The sequence below is a fragment of the Myxocyprinus asiaticus genome, chromosome 11 (genome assembly GCF_019703515.2).
Source record: "Myxocyprinus asiaticus isolate MX2 ecotype Aquarium Trade chromosome 11, UBuf_Myxa_2, whole genome shotgun sequence".
Taxonomy (NCBI): Eukaryota; Metazoa; Chordata; class Actinopteri; order Cypriniformes; family Catostomidae; genus Myxocyprinus; species Myxocyprinus asiaticus.
Window position 1 is genome coordinate 2,541,506 of NC_059354.1, and position 17,297 is coordinate 2,558,802.

A 17,297-nucleotide genomic window follows, 5' to 3' on the forward strand; every position below is an offset into this window, starting at 1 on the left:
GTCAGCATTGCCGATACGTTCAGCAAATCTCGCCGAATCTCTTTTACCTCTCTGGCTAAATCGAGTCCCTGGCTCGAGGCCTCTGGAGGGGCATCAGCTTGAGCACGTAAGTGTCTTTTAATGTCTCCAGAGCCTGAGGATTTTGAATTCTTTGACATATTGTCTTCCTAGAACAGTTATGGATCAAGGTGTATCAAATCTCACTGGTTTATATCATTAAAAGTATCAAAATTAGCAAAGTGCGCAGAGCTCGCTGTGCACACGTCCAAACCTTGCATGGCATCACGTGACTCTCCTAAGATTAATGATTTAAAGTCTTTGAAGTCCATCCTGAATTAACTCTGGAAGTGCACACAGACGCATTGTCCTTTGTTAATTGGCTGATAAATGCATTAGTTTGCAATTAATTCATTGTCTGTGTATTCCATTTTAAGAGAGTGTAGTCCAGAGTATTGGCCACTATTTATAAATGTTTTATAGATGGAAATATAACATATATTATGTATAATTAATTCATAACTTTTTTCTTTTCAAACAAAAATATACTTTGAATCAAGGGATAAAAAATAAATAATAATAAATAAATAAATAAACACTTTTCACTAACAAAATTAATTAATAGATAAATTCACGAGTTTTCTTTTTGGCAAATTCACCATAAGATCACTCTATGATGTTCACTCTATTCACATCTATAAGATGTTCACTCTATTCTGAGGCATTACTGCTTTCAGGTATTTTTAGCGAGTCTTAACTTGCTAACTGACATTTATACAGGGTCAAAAACTAATTTAAGATATTACAAAACAAATTATAATATTTATTATGATGTATTTATTACAAAATATTTATAAAAACAATAAACATTTCTTATTAGCCATGAAACTTTATTTTGCATTATTTTAATAAACATTTGTATTTGTTTCTTCCATAATTCCACAGTGGAATTATTTCACAGTTTTCTTTTTTCATGTATATCTGTGACAAACAACACAGTTTATTCATTGTGTCAGTAAAGTAAAACTGCACCTCTCAGAAAAAAATAAGATACATCGTCATAATTGTGTTCCACACATATTCATTTGGTGACATCAGTGTTTCAGTGTGAGGAATATTCATGGAGTTCTGGAGGAAAAAAGACTTTAGGCATCATACTGTAGATAAACATCTGAATGTAAATGTTCCACTGAGTTAGTCTAAAAGATGTTTCAAGATATGCGAGTAGCGGCAGATGTTTCCTTTAACAGACAGTTCTATTCACGCAAGTCACTTTATTTAGTAAGGGTCAGATTATTGTCCTTACTGTACAATGTAAAACATGTAATGAAATAGTTGCTGATAATGTTACCAGCCAATAATTACAGGTGAATAATTCAGTTTTATTTACTCAACAAAGGCCTTTTTTATTGTATTTGGTGCATGCTGAGTCAGTGTTCATTTTGCATTTGGCACGTGCCATTTTTTACCCTGTTTACAGCGATATCTAACAAATATTTACCTAAGCAGCCACACTGACATGTATGACTGACCTTTCTTCTGTACAAAACTCATAAATTGTCTGCTTCCTCTAGCACTTTCTGCACTCCTTTTTCTTTTTAAAGTCCAATTTCAGCTTTGTTTCTGACTGTACTACATAACTTGTACACAGTTTGCATCACATGCTCTATGCTGGCTGAACTTGAGTACCAGACCCCTTTAATTTTCAATGGGGGTGGGGAGGAGGGTTGCTTACACGGGAAGAGACAGGGTAGACTGGGGAAACTCCCCATTTTTACGTATGGAAAACAACATCTTACAACGTGTTATTCCTACCAATTGCATATTACTATACAGTATATAGGGGAAGTGACATTATTTTTTATTTTAGACCATAATAGCGGAATTACTTTTTAAATAAACTAACGCGTTGCTTTTGTACACCTCTACTGTCCCTGTATTGCAAGAAATCAGGAGTAAAATTGTGCAAACTTCGGGGAGGAGACGTAGTGCATGATGGGCATTGTAGTTCTATAGAGTGTGAGGCCAGAGGCCATTTAGCAGAGACAAGTCACTTCTATTTAAATAAATGGGAGAAACTAGAACGCCCAACCAAGAAGCTCTCCACCCAACGGTCAACGGATGTAGAAAGGAAGCTCCCAGTTTTGTTCATCAGTTTAGAATTCTTTGGGTAAATATAAAATTTTACACAAAATGCTTATAAATTGCATTAGATACATATGTGTTCAGAAGAGTCCTATGTTAAAATTGATTGTTTGTTATGGGTTATTTTTGAAGGATACATATGGATTGCATGTGTAGAGTTTGACCATGTTTTTGTACACATGTGAGGACTAGGTATGTAAATTTAGAATTAATCATATCTCATTTAATGATTTGTAGCCCAGAGTGTTTCCAATTAAGTGAACATGTGTAATGAGAATGTTTGTTTAAACTGTTATACATGTCCTTAAAACCTGGTTAAAGTAAAAAAATTGAGTTTAAGCATGTTTAAGCATGTGTTAATTGCATAAAATGCTTTAAGCGATATAAGCATGTATTAAGGTGATGTATGCTGAAGCATTAGGTAGCCTAATGCCCTGTTTGTGTTTTCATTTGGATATTAGCCTCTACCGTATTTCATTTCTGTATTTCATTTTTTTTTTTTTTTATATGCGGCCCCACTGACCACTGATTTTTTCCTTTTTTATAAACAGCAGATTAAACCCCCTCAAAAAAATTATTCTGTATCCTGTGTTGTTTATTCATGACCCACTGGCTACACATATAACAAAATAAGCAGGAATTCATTAACAGTGGATCATCAGTGATCGCATGTTATAAAAATCTGCTATTATCCGGTAGTCAGTTGTGAACTCACTCAAGGCTGATTCACTGTATGATTTCTTGAGAAAGTGACTCTGATTGAAACTGTTAACCTGAGCTGCTGAGTTCAAACCCATTTTATGAATCTTTTCAGATGATTCATTAAAAAAGACCAAGAGTCTTTTGTCTGCAAATGGAAAAAAGGGTGAAAAGCGGTGGATGATACACTGGTGCACGCTCTAAAGATGTAATTCAATAACTCACAATATTATGTCTGACAAAACTGCATATGAATGCACACACAGTGTTCCTGACTGTTGCCAGTGGTGACTAGATTTAAATTTTTTATATATATTTTATTTTATGTTTGGTCATCTATTTGTAGTCTTCAGCCCTGATGTGGAAAGTCATTATTGCATTCATGAAAGTGTCATAGTCTGCAAATGTTTGGTATTAACAAAATGTAGGCCTACACTTGCTCCTCACCACGTTATTTGTACATAAAATAGTGTTTTCTGTTCATTCAGGCAAACTGGTGTTACAGCCTTTTGATACAAGTATTAATCAACTTATGAACAGTAATGTGTAGATTACTTCTGAAATGTGTTCTGGTACTGATTACATATTACACACCTTTAATTAGTACAGATTGTAATCAGGACTCATTGCATATTTTGTTTTAAATTTAAACAAATATTTGTAAAATGTTTAAAGTACCAGTTCACACTTCATTCAATAAACATATGTAAACAAAATCAAACAGAAATGTGCTATTCATCAGTTGCTGTATAAAACAAATGCGATTAAAGAGTCAAAGGGTTAAAAACTAACAATGTTGCCCAAGATAGAAAAAATGAGAAACAATAAATATTTTTATTTATGAAATTAGGAATAGGGATTGGACTTTTTATGATCCATATTTGAAATTAATGTGAGAATGTCTGTAGATATAATGTAGAGATGTATGAAATGTTTGCTGGCAACGTGTGTGTTTTTTTTTTTTTTTTTTTTTTTTTTTTTTTTACACAGAAGAGTGTATAGAATTATGGGCAGGTGGCTGATGGCTTGTTTGAAACACTTGATACATAGTTTTTGAATCAGAGTGCAACAAATTTCTGAATTAATTTAGAAACTTAATTTAAAACAAAAACCAAATGCCCTGTGTGTATTTGAGATGGGTTGTGTCAAGCTGTAAGGGGGTTCAGTGGAAAGGAGGAGGCGAGAACCGGCTTAAGAATATAAATAATAATTTAACAAACAACTTAAAACACACAACTATAAACACACAGTACAGCTGCCTGTCATTCTCTCTCTCTCAAACTGTCGTCCCCGGCCGCCTTTATCCCTCGCGCGCCCCATCAGGCTGATTGGGGACCGGGCGTGCGTCATTCCAACCCGGCCCTGCCCTCCTCGGCTCTACACTCCTCCCGGCGTTGCCTCAGGCCGGGGAGCCCCTGGCATGACGCACATCCCCCCCTTCCTCCCCGGCATGACGTACATCCCCGCCTTCCTCGACCTGGGAGGAGACAGGAGGGGAAAAACAAAACAAAATGGCGAGGGAAAGGCCAACACGGAGCGACAGAGAGAGAGAGAGAGAGGAGAGAGAGAAAAAGAAACTTACCGGTTCTCTGATGCGCCGTCGCGTGGTCCTCGATCACTAGTCCACCCTCTCAGGCGGACGGCAGCCGCTCCTCCCCGGGCGGACCGGAGTCAGACCTCCGATCCCCAGAGGACAGAACGCCCCTCCGCATTCCCGGCATCCCGTGGGGACACTCCTCTGCCCCTGGCAGCGGCCCTACCACTCCAGGCGGTCGGGGAGTCGCTTCCCTCCTCCCCCCGCGGACAGCGGTCTTCTCTCGACCCCTCCGCGTTCCCAGGGGACGGCAGGGCACTCCTCCGCCCCCGGAAGCGGCTCCCTCGCTCCAGGCGGTTGGGGAGTCCCGTCCCCACTCGCCTCGCGGACGGTGGCCGTTCCCCACGTCCGGGTGGTCGGGCTACTCCGTCCCCCGTCGGATGGCAGCGGCGCTCCCCTGGGTGGACGGCAGTGTCGAGGACTCTGTGACGGGAATCCCTCCTCCTTCCCGGTTTCAGCACCAGTGTAAGGGGGTTCAGTGGAAAGGAGGAGGTGAGAACCGGCTTAAGAATATAAATAATAATTTAATAAACAACTTAAACAAAACACACAACTATAAACACACAGTACAGCTGCCTGTCATTCTCTCTCTCTCTCAAACTGTCGTCCCCGGCCGCCTTTATCCCTCGCGCGCCCCATCAGGCTGATTGGGGACCGGGCGTGCGTCATTCCAACCCGGCCCTGCCCTCCTCGGCTCTACACAAGCGCTTTCAATGTTGTGTATCAATTTCTTTGTATTTAAAGTGCATTAAAAGTAACTGTAATCTTATTACACACATTTCAAAATGTAATGTAAACCAATTAAGTAGTTGAGTAAGTTAAAGTATTTTTATGTAGAAATGCAGATGACAGTCTAATTCGTATCAAACGCACAGTCTAAAATTAGTCGCATTATGTGTAGGCTAGTATTCAAAGAAAAGAGAGAATGACTGTATACACATTTAGGGAACTTCGAAATTACAGCAAAGTTAAACAATACCCAGAACTCATGAATATTGGTAAATATGTTCCAGTTTCTTTACCGAAAACCTATTAAAATGCTTTGCCAAACTGAACGATAAACAATAATCATTAAAGCATGAAAACCGATATAAGGCTTTGTTTGAAGTGCAAAAAAAAAAAAAAAAAAAAAAAAACGCTACAGCTTTTTGTTATGTTTTTCGTTGTTTAAATAGCCAAATCTATTTCATCTATCGGATATCTCTCCCCATTTTCAACGGGGACTGATGAAGTGTTGCCGACTGTATCTAAGCAGCTCCAGGTCATGGTTTGCTTTCATTCACTGTATGGAAAAGCGACGTGAACATTCTTCAAAATTTCTCCTTTTGTGTTTGATGGAAGAAAGAAAGTCATGTGTTTTTAGGGGTTCAAGCACCAATTAATCAGAATCACAATCAGAATCAGCTTTATTGCCAAGTATACAGGTGCATCTCAATAAATTAGAATGTCGTGGAAAAGTTAATTTATTTCAGTAATTCAACTCAAATTGTGAAACTCATGTATTAAATAAATTCAATGCACACAGACTGAAGTAGTTTAAGTCTTTGGTTCTTTTAATTGTGATGATTTTGGCTCACATTTAACAAAAACCCACCAATTCACTATCTCAAAAAATTAGAATATGGTGACATGCCAATCAGCTAATCAACTCAAAACACCTACAAAGGTTTCCTGAGCCTTCCAAATGGTCTCTCAGTTTGGTTCACTAGGCTACACAATCATGGGGAAGACTGCTGATCTGACAGTTGTCCAGAAGACAATCATTGACACCCTTCACAAGGAGGGTAAGCCACAAACATTCATTGCCAAAGAAGCTGGCTGTTCACAGAGTGCTGTATCCAAGCATGTTAACAGAAAGTTGAATGGAAGGAAAAAGTCTGGAAGAAAAAGATGCACAACCAACCGAGAGAACCGCAGCCTTATGATTGTCAAGCAAAATCGATTCAAGAATTTGGGTGAACTTCACAAGGAATGGACTGAGGCTGGGGTCAAGGCATCAAGAGCCACCACACACAGACATGTCAAGGAATTTGGCTACAGTTGTCGTATTCCTCTTGTTAAGCCACTCCTGAACCACAGACAACGTCAGAGGCGTCTTACCTGGGCTAAGGAGAAAAAGAACTGGACTGTTGCCCAGTGGTCCAAAGTCCTCTTTTCAGATGAGAGTAAGTTTTGTATTTCATTTGGAAACCAAGGTCCTAGAGTCTGGAGGAAGGGTGGAGAAGCTCATAGCCCAAGTTACTTGAAGTCCAGTGTTAAGTTTCCACAGTCTGTGATGATTTGGGGTGCAATGTCATCTGCTGGTGTTGGTCCATTGTGTTTTTTGAAAACCAAAGTCACTGCACCCGTTTACCAAGACATTTTGGAGCACTTCATGCTTCCTTCTGCTGACCAGCTTTTTAAAGATGCTGATTTCATTTTCCAGCAGGATTTGGCACCTGCCCACACTGCCAAAAGCACCAAAAGTTGGTTAAATGACCATGGTGTTGGTGTGCTTGACTGGCCAGCAAACTCACCAGACCTGAACCCCATGGAGAATCTATGGGGTATTGTCAAGAGGAAAATGAGAAACAAGAGACCAAAAAATGCAGATGAGCTGAAGGCCACTGTCAAAGAAACCTGGGCTTCCATACCACCTCAGCAGTGCCACAAACTGATCACCTCCATGCCACGCCGAACTGAGGCAGTAATTAAAGCAAAAGGAGCCCCTAACAAGTATTGAGTACATATACAGTAAATGAACATACTTTCCAGAAGGCCAACAATTCACTAAAAATATTTTTTTTATTGGTCTTATGATGTATTCTAATTTTTTGAGATAGTGAATTGGTGGGTTTTTGTTAAATGTGAGCCAAAATCATCACAATTAAAAGAACCAAAGACTTAAACTACTTCAGTCTGTGTGCACTGAATTTATTTAATACACGAGTTTCACAATTTGAGTTGAATTACTGAAATAAATGAACTTTTCCACGACATTCTAATTTATTGAGATGCACCTGTACAAGGAATTTGTCTTGGTGACAGGAGCTTCCAGTGTACAACAATACAAATACAATACAAAAACAGCAGCAAGACATAGATAATAATAAAAAATAAAATGAATTATACACCTACGTACAGACACACACATACATACATACACATGGATAGTGCAAATCTAATACAATCTGTTATGTACAGTGCAAATGTTTTTTTGTTTTTTTAGAGGAATGAAATGGCAGAAGAGGTTGGATGTGTTGGATAAATATAAAAAAGACTAAACTGTGTATTGCATATAGTTATTGCTCAGTGGGGCAATTTAATTGTTCATGAGATGGATAGCCTGAGAGAAAAAACTGTTCCTGTGCCTGACGATTCTGGTACTCAGAGCTCTGAAGCGTCGGCCAGAAGGCAACAGTTCAAAAAGGTAGTGGGCATGGTGAGTGGGGTCCAGAGTGATTTTTCCAGCCTTTTTCCTCACTCTGGAAGTGTATAGTTCTTGAAGGGGGGGCAGGGGGCAACCAATAATCCTCTCAGCAGTCCGAACTGTCCTTTGTAGTCTTCTGATGTCTGATTTCGTAGCTGAACCAAACCAGACAGTTACTGAAGTGCAGAGGACAGACTCAGTGACTGCTGAGTAAAACTGTATCAGCAGCGCCTGTGGCAGGTTGAATTTCCTCAGCTGGCGAAGGAAGTACAACCTCTGCTGGGCCTTTTTCACAATGGAGTCTGTGTGTCTTCCACTTCAGGTCCTGTGAGATGGTAGTGCCCAGGAACCTGAATGACTCCACTGCTGCCACAGTGCTGAATGGTGAGGGGGGTCAGTGTTGGGGTGTTTCTCCTAAAGTCCACAATGATCTCCACCGTTTTGAGCGTGTTCAGCTCAAGGATGTTTTGACTGCACCAGACAGCCAACTGTTCAAACTCCCTTCTGTATGCAGACTCATCATCATCTCGGATGAGGCTGATGACAGTGGTGTTGTCTGCAAACTTCAGGAGCTTGACAGAGGGGTCCTTGGCGATGCAGTCATTGGTGTAGAGGGTGAAGAGTAGTGGGGAAAGCACACATCCCTGGGGGGCACAAGTGCTGATTGTAGGTGCTGGAAGTGAGTTTCCCCTGTCTCACAATCTGCTGCCTGTCTGTCAGAAAGCTGCTAATCCACTGACAGATAGACATGGGAACAGAGAGTTGGTGTAATTTATTCTGGAGTATAGCTGGGATGATGGTGTTGAAAGCTGAACTGAAGTCCACAAAAAGGATCCTTGCATATGTCCCTGGTCTGTTCAGATGTTGCAGGATATGATACAATCCTATGTTGACTGCATCATCCACAGACCTGTTTGCTCAATAAGCAAATTGAAGGGGATCTAGAAAGGGTCCAGTGATGTTCTTCAGGTGTGCCAACACCAGTCTCTCAAATGATTTCATGACCACAGACATCAGGGCGACAGGTCTGTAGTCATTAAATCCTGTGATTTTTGGTTTCTTTGGGACAGGAATAATGATTGAGCATTTGAAGCAGCATGGGCCTTCACACTGCTCCAGTGATCTATTGAAGATCTGTGTGAAGATGGGGGCCAGCTGGTTAGCACAGGATTGAAGACACGCTGGTGAGACGCCATCTGGGCCTGAAGCTTTCCTCGTCTTTTGTTTCTGAAAAAAAAAACTCACATCATCTTCACAGATCTTAAATTGCAGGTTGAGTAGCAGGAGGGGGGAGGAGGGGGATTGCAGGAGGTGTTGGTGTTTGTGTGAAGTGAAGGTCAGAGTTGGTGTGGGGTGAGAGATTGGGCCTTTCAAATCTGCAGTAGAACACATTTAGGTCGTCAGCCAGTTGTTGGATCCCTACAGGGTTGGGGGTAGGAGTCCTGTAATTTGTGAGTTGTTTCATGCCACTCCACACTGATGCAGGGTCGTTAGCTGAAAACTTGTTTTTCAGCTTCTCAGAGTATCTTATTTTAGCCACTCTGATTTCCCTGTTCAGTGTGTTCCTGGCCTGATTGTACAAGACTTTATCCCCACCCCTGTAAGCATCCTCTTTGGCCTGACGAAGCTGCCTGAGCTCTGCTGTAAACCACGGTTTGTCGTTGTTGAACTTTAAATAAGTCCTAGTAGGAATGCACATATCCTCACAGAAACTGATATATGATGTAACAGTATCTGTGAGCTCGTCCAGGTCTGTGGCTGCAGCCTCAAAAAAACTCCAATCCATGCAATTGAAGCAGGCTTGTAGTTCTCGCTCTGCTTCATTGGTCCATCTCTTTACAGTCCTTACTACTGGCTTGGTTGATTTTAATTTCTGCCTGTAGGTTGGAAGAAGATGAACCAGACAGTAATCAGAGTCCCAAAGCTGCTCTAGGGACAGAGCGATATGCATCCTTTATTGTTGTGTGGCAATGATCCAGTATGTTCCTGTCTCTGGTGGGGCAAGTGATGTGCTGTTTGTATTTGGGCAGTTCATGTGTGAGATTTGCTTTGTTAAAATCCCCAAGAATAATAATAACGTTTTGCCGGTGGCCCAAATTCACTTATCAGCCTATATCATCTGAACGATTTAAAGAATATCTATCTATCTATCTATCTATCCATTCGTTAACATTAGTTAATGCATTACGTATCATGAATTAACATTTAACTATATTTTTAACAATATGATTTATGTATCTAGGATAATATTCATTGATTAAAATAATTATTTGTCATTAGTTCATGTTAGTTAGTTCACAGTGTATTAACTACTGTTAAAAAATACAACTTTTAATAAAAATATTTTTTTTATCAGTGAATGTTGAAATTAACATTAATCAAGATTAAAAATACTGTAAAAATATTGTTAGTTGTTATACATGTTAACCAATGCAGTTAACTAATGTTAACAATTAGAACCTTATTGTAAAGTGTTACACATACTGTCTTAAATATTCTACAAATCAGCAAATGGGTTGTCATGCTTACAAACACACAAATGAACCTTTTCACCTCTTCAGGATGAAAAACACATTCTATATCACAGTTCTCATGGATTTACATTTATTTATTTATTTTTGAACAGGCATCCAGCAAACTGTACAAATAACATAAAACAGCCTTCGATGAAGATACAGTATCTTGGGTAAATCAGCTATTGCACACACTCTCTTTATCTGGTTCCCAAGTATTTTCTCTTCTAATCGTGACAGTACTGGTTTGCGTTAGGCAAGGAGTGAATAGCGTACATTTTGGTGCCAACTAAATCTGTGATTAAACCTTCATCATAATAATGCAGTTTATACGGCCTCAGGCATTGTCTTGGTTAATATACAAATGAATCTGTGTCAGTCTGAATAAGAATTGAGGAAGAGGAGGAAATGTATTCACGCATTCATGTCAGAGACTCGCTAGAGAAACAGCACAACAGACCAGCAACACTTGTGATTCTCTCATCCTGATTGGCTGATCAGGATCTTGTTAGAGAATTCACAGCTGTGATTGAGCTTTCAGCAGAATAATTAAAGTAATTGGGACATTTTATAACTCCAGCAACTGTAGTTCATTACTAAACTCTCTATGATACGTATTGTTGATATATATCAGCCAATATCATCCTCATTCATTGTGTCTGTGAAAGCATATACACAATGCAAATTAAATACCATGTCAATTGGTTTATGCACACTGGAGGTAGTCAGTACTTATAATATGTATCAAAAGCTACACTATGGCATACTCTGTGTTATATGTGAATCTAGGAGTGTGTAATTGTGTACACAATGATGAATGGTTTGATTTTAAGGCTCAGCCTTTCAAAGACTAAAGGGAAATTGTTTACAGCACTCTCCTGTATTCTAATGCAAGCAGTATAGATGTATTCAAATATCTATGTGCCATTTTGTTACTAAACAGGACCAACATGCAACAGTGAGCTACACGAGACAGAATACATGATTTGAACGGTGAAAGACAGAGTATTCTTTACAATATAAGACAGTACAGAGCAAAAGATTGTGGGAATGAAGGTGGGGAGGACTGAATGGCTGCATGCAGAAAACTGGAACATCTGGAGAGAGCAGAGAAAAAAATAAATTATAGAGAGTACATTGACTGAAATCATTGTTTCTAAGCTCATTAAAGTGTGTGTGTGTTTGTGTGTGTTCACCTGTGTTGAATGATTAACTGGCTGCAGTCTGCTGTTGCAAGATATAGATTCGTGAAGCATCATCCAGCACACTGCCACAGTGACCTTCACTCCTGAAACATCAATGAGTGGAAACCTGTCATATGTGCACGAACTGTTCTGTATGAACCTTACACATTCAATTCAATCAACATCAGGAGCTGATGATAACATACTTTTAACAAAATGTACATTCTCTTAGAATTTCCACTGCATTTCAGATGACACTGAAATTCACGAGTCTATTGCAAACCCTTTTAACAGTTATCATTGTGCAGCATATGAATTATAGAAACCTATTATTCAAATTTCACTAGTTTTAATTCTTGATAGCAATGGAATTACTAGTAGTCAAAATGTGCATTTTTGATATCAGTTATTATTTTTGCACTTCTTGATATCTAAAATGATGACATCATTACTTGTGGAAATATTCTTGGTATCAAAAATGTAATTTCAACTATAAAAAATAAAACTACTGATACCTGTCCATAATAACTGCATTTTCACAAGTGGAATTTCACAGTGATCTCACTGTCATTTATTTGTATTCAGATGTCAATAATTAATTTCTTAATAGTACACATATCAGCTATGTACTTCTTACCATTAAAAAAAAAAAAGAAGAAAAAATGCTATTTATTTATTTTTTCATTTTTTTTATTTCAGTTATTATCTTTTACACTAGATGCAATTACACTTTTGATATCAGGAAGTTTTAACTAGTGCAAATGTATTTACTGATATCAAGAATTAGCATTTTCATTAGTAGTAATTCAATTGCTGCTCTCAAGAATGAGCATTTTAACTCAATTGTGTGAAATTTAAATATCTATAATTCATATCCTGCATGTGATTAAATGTGGAAAGGGCTTGTGATATTGTGTCATGGTACAGGAGTTCGCTCACCTGTTATCATTAATATCTGTGCTGTTTCCTACAGAAGATAAAGGACCAGAATGAAAGGTTACAAATGTTACAAGCGCAATCATTCAGTGTTCATAGTGTTACGTAGTGCAGTCAAACAAATAGAAGCTACGTTCACACAGTGGCAGAATATGGTTGTCAGTCCTGTTTGGAGTGCTGCGTATGCTTCTGCTCATATACAGTTTGGTTTTAAAAGACAGTGACATAAATCTATTGCAGTTTCCTGCATGACAGATTACAAAACTTTGAGGAGGAAATATTCCATGGCCCAGCCTGAAAAGAACTTGTTAAGAGACTCTGTAAAGGCTGTGGCAAAATCAAGCAAAGATGGAGAAGAGTATGCTACACAAGAGACTTGATGCAGACCCACACTATTCTGGGACTCATCGATTTTTTGTGTGATGGCAAGTGACACAGAGTCAGATGCCAGTTCATTTACTGAACTCATATTGAAGCTTCACACTGCGTTTCAAATGTTGGTTTTGTAACCTTTATATATATATATATATATATATATATATATATATATATAGACACACACACTATTATTGTATATTTTATTAATATGGTTAATGTTAAATTTAGTATTTTTCACATTTTCCTTTTAATAAAGATATTTGAACCCAGTTACTCTCAGCATTAATGTTTTGTCAACATTGATTAAAGGCCTGTAATAAGGGGCATAAGGGCTGTTTGAGTTTTAGGTGGGCTACATTTTAAATTTAACCAATAAAATGAAAGTAAATGTATGCAGTGGCCCAATTGCTTTTAAAGATTTATGGACGGGCTAAGTATATTGAAACCAATAAAATAAAAGGCAGTGTTTGCTGTGGCCAATAGCTGTCAAGATTTAGGGGCAGGTTCAATTTAAGGGTAACAATCCAGTTCCGGATGTATAAGGACCCGTGGAATCTGACACCCCCAGCCAGTACCTTTCAGAATATGTCCGAAATTCAGTGATGTATACAGGATAGCTTCTGGTCCAGAAACACCTCTTTTCATGCAGTGGTATGGATATAAATGGTGAAAACCAATGTAGCTATTTTCAATTTAGTGAATTTGCGCTGAATAACAGTTTTGTGAATTTGTCCCTGACTGTGTGAAAGCAGCCATAGAGTTTACCAACCTAGTCTCACAGAATGAATATTACTATAACTACAGTTTTCTGCAAACTTCTACGTTATGTCGCAGTTTCCTGGTGAAATGAACACTAGAGGCACTACAACAACTGTGCATTTTATTCACTTTCAGACAAATCACAACTGCAATGGCTGATTATGACTTTATAAACACTTATTTTTCACACTATTACTCACACACTGCTATGTTATGATATCGAAACGATTTTTACTCTAACACATCATTTGAAAAACTATTTTAACGCTTGTATAACAGACTCACCTACATTTACACACTTATTCCAATGAGATAAGCTTGCGCGGTAGCTCACCTGAGAGAGTGTTGGTCTTTGAACTTGGAAGCCAGCAGATCGAGTCAAGACAAACATGCAAGCTGACACGTGAGACGAGAGTGTCATAGAAGTGACACGAGATGACGTGGTTGCTTCAGAAAATTTGCTTTTCATTTCGCAATTAGGTTTTGGGCACTTTCGGTTAGATTTAGGCGTTGGTTAAGGGAGGTTATGTAGGTTAAGGATTTCTGTTTTGTGTGTACCTGCCATTTTATTTTAGATCACTATTGGTTAGGTTTAGGTTAAAGTTTTAGGTTAGTACGTTTTACTCATTAGATCCTCCATCTAATATTCACCTTTAAAACCTTGTCTGATTATGACACCATTTCACTCGCTTTTGGCGCCCCCCTGCTGGACATTTCACTGGGAAACTGCAAGTTTACCATACGATTAATTAGGCACGTAATTTTGTTTTGCAAAAAGTTTGCCACAGTCATGTAATATTCATGAGATGCAGCTGAGAGTTACACACTCTCACACCCACCATTCTCCACGTCGAGTGGACAGGAGCTCAGTATGTCTGTTGATCTCACAGTGCTGTAGCCGACTCTGAAACACACAACACCGTGTGAGAGGAAGACAGGAGAGGGAGACAGACACTGGACAGACACACACACACACACAGACACACACACTCACGTGTTGGTTTTCTGGTGAGTGGGTTTCTCCTCCTGCTGGAACAGTGCGTTGCTATAGGAGGTGATGGGTTTGCTTGCATGCGTGGACATAAGACTGATTGGTGATGTTGCTGCAACATAGTGTCCAGGTCTCACGGGTTTAGCTGTGATGAAATACAAACCATACTTTGTGTTTGTACAAAGTGTTCCATTTGCATTCTTGCTTCAGCTAAATGCTAGCAGACGTCTAGAGTCTTAGACTGTGGCCCTGTCCCAAATGGTGCACAAGTTGTGGACTTGCGGTCTGGTGGCCTTTATTGTGCGTGCCCAGGAAGCCCACAAGACCGTAGGGTGTCTCATTTGACATTTTAGGGTTCAAAAGGGTGCTCAGGTAAGGTCATAACTAATTCTAGGTTGACAAAAAGGAATATTCCGGGTTCAATACAGGTTGAGCTCAGTGAACAGCATAATTCGGCCTTTTCCCTCCTTTATAATAAATCGTGGTTAAAGTGAACTCTTTAAAATGGAAGTGAATAGGGCAAGATCATAAATGCTACAATAAACAGTTTAAAAAGTATAGCCACAAGACGTAAACATTGCACACGTTAACATGATTTATTGTGATAAAATCACTTGTTATCCTTTTCTGTATAAAGTTAAAGTTAACTCGTATTGAACCTGGAATATTCCTTTAAGGTCATACATCAATTTTGACAAAATGTGTATTTATTGCACTTTGCAGGAAAGTATTCTTTGTATTCTTTTTCTTAGAGGTGAGTGCTGTTGAAAATATAAATAAAATAAAGTGAAAAAAAAAAGGAAAAGAAAATCGACTCTGAAAATACTGAAAAGAAAACAATCTTCGAGTTTTTGAAGAAGTGATTGTATTAAAATCTACTGTGATGGTGGACAGTAAAGAGCTGTATAAACTAATGTAGGGACCGGCATGTATTCTAGCAGAGTGATTATTTCATCATATCCTATGGATTATTTACATCTACTTTTGGGTTTAATCTAGATTTGTTGTTACAGTACAGTATATTTGACATCCAAAACTGTTCAAACTGAGAAATTATTCTAATTAACTGATTCAACTAAATTATGAGCTAATAAATATAAAAATGCCCTTGAAAATCAAATATTGCCCCTAAAAAGGTTCATTTCTGACACTGGTCTAGAGTTTTCCTGGAGGAATTGCTGAAAAAGGGATAATTTGCTGAACTTGAAACCTACATTTTGTACTATCAAAAACTGCACTGATTACATTGTTAAATGAAATGTTGCAGTACCAATCTGTGCAGCATTGGGACGACGCAGAGGATAACGCAGACGCATGGCGTCACGGATGCGCTCCACCTCCTGCTGGTAGCGGCGGCGGTCGTTCATCGCACCTTGCTTAGCATCTTTCAGTGCTGTCTCCAGCGCCCGAACACGCTCAGCCGTAGAACGAAGACGCTTCTCCAGCTTCGGAAGTTCACAGCGCAAATCTGCATTATCACGTACCAGCTGTGCAAACAGAGAGTAATGAGAACACAGTTCAGTCTAGGGTGTAATCTGATTACAAAGCAATTAGTTACTGTAATCGAATTACTTTTGGTCAAAAAGTACTGCAATACATTACATTTTACCTTATTGTAATCTGATTACAGTTACTGACTTTCAAATAAGGTAATTGCTTGTAAGTACATTACTTTGGTTACATATCTTTCCAAAATAATATTATTTATACAGAACACATCTAAAATATGGATTGATATGTACATCTGTTTGCATTTCTGTGATAGCTGAAGGAAATAAAACAATAAAAATGGAGGAAATATAAACATTTACAATTTGTTGAGGAAAAAAAACTTTTATGAAAAGTGTTTTAGAAAGTAAACTAATTAGTAATGTGATTACTTTTCAGATAAATAAATCAGTAAAGTAATCTGATTGCAATTTTTAAAAAGAAATGAGGAATTTGTCATTGATTACATTTTGAGTAACTTACCCAACACTGGTGTTGGGTTAGCAATTAGTAATGGAACAAACAATTGGATACAGAATTAAGAAACATTTTATAAATTGTGAAAGGTTAAAAAAGTGTGTATCAGAGTTGTGTAATTCACATCAGTGTCATCAACTTAACCAAAGCCTGATACAACTATACGATATTGCAATATGCAAATATTTGCACACCCCTTTTTTTACACCAAAACAATTCACACCGAATCCAATGGAACATTTTCATAATTCTTTAAAAAAACTGGGCAACATTTTACATTATTGTTTCCTTTGTTAAAGGCTTATACATGGGTTCATTAATGACCAATAACATATTTATAGATGCATAATAAATTATTGATTAACAATATATATCAAAAGCGTGACTGTCATGCAATACCTGCCAAATAATGAGCCATTTTACGTCACATGTTATAAATGCTTAATAACACTTATTCAACATTAGTAACCTATGGAAATGTACCCTGAATTTAAGTGGACACATGTCCAGAATTTAACAAGGAGCTGCCAACATTAGAAACCCATGTACATAAAGTTCAGTGTGGTCATCAGGCTTTATTATCTGATACATGTGAATGACATGAAGAGCTGAAAAGTGTTTTTACAGAGGTAACTAGGACTAGTTAAAATCATTCTTTTGACATCAACGTGACAAGGAAATTGACAACACAAGTGAGTCAAAAAGACATTACAGTCATGAAAATAAA

At 38.3% G+C, this 17,297-nt stretch overlaps 1 protein-coding gene across 1 annotated transcript in view; it reads right to left on the reverse strand.

The window, feature by feature from the left end:
* Positions 1 to 10,437: 10,437 nt before the first annotated feature.
* LOC127448340 (kinesin heavy chain-like) overlaps positions 10,438 to 17,297 on the reverse strand; it is a 43,643-nt gene continuing 36,783 nt past the window's right edge. Inside the window, exons 24-29 of the mRNA XM_051710787.1 lie at positions 15,876 to 16,092; positions 14,609 to 14,750; positions 14,454 to 14,518; positions 12,481 to 12,508; positions 11,554 to 11,645; positions 10,438 to 11,454 (exon numbers count right to left, since the gene is read on the reverse strand). Of these exons, the coding sequence (XP_051566747.1) occupies positions 11,567 to 11,645; positions 12,481 to 12,508; positions 14,454 to 14,518; positions 14,609 to 14,750; positions 15,876 to 16,092 (531 nt within the window). The 3' untranslated portion in view covers positions 10,438 to 11,454; positions 11,554 to 11,566. The remainder of the gene's footprint in view (positions 11,455 to 11,553; positions 11,646 to 12,480; positions 12,509 to 14,453; positions 14,519 to 14,608; positions 14,751 to 15,875; positions 16,093 to 17,297) is intronic.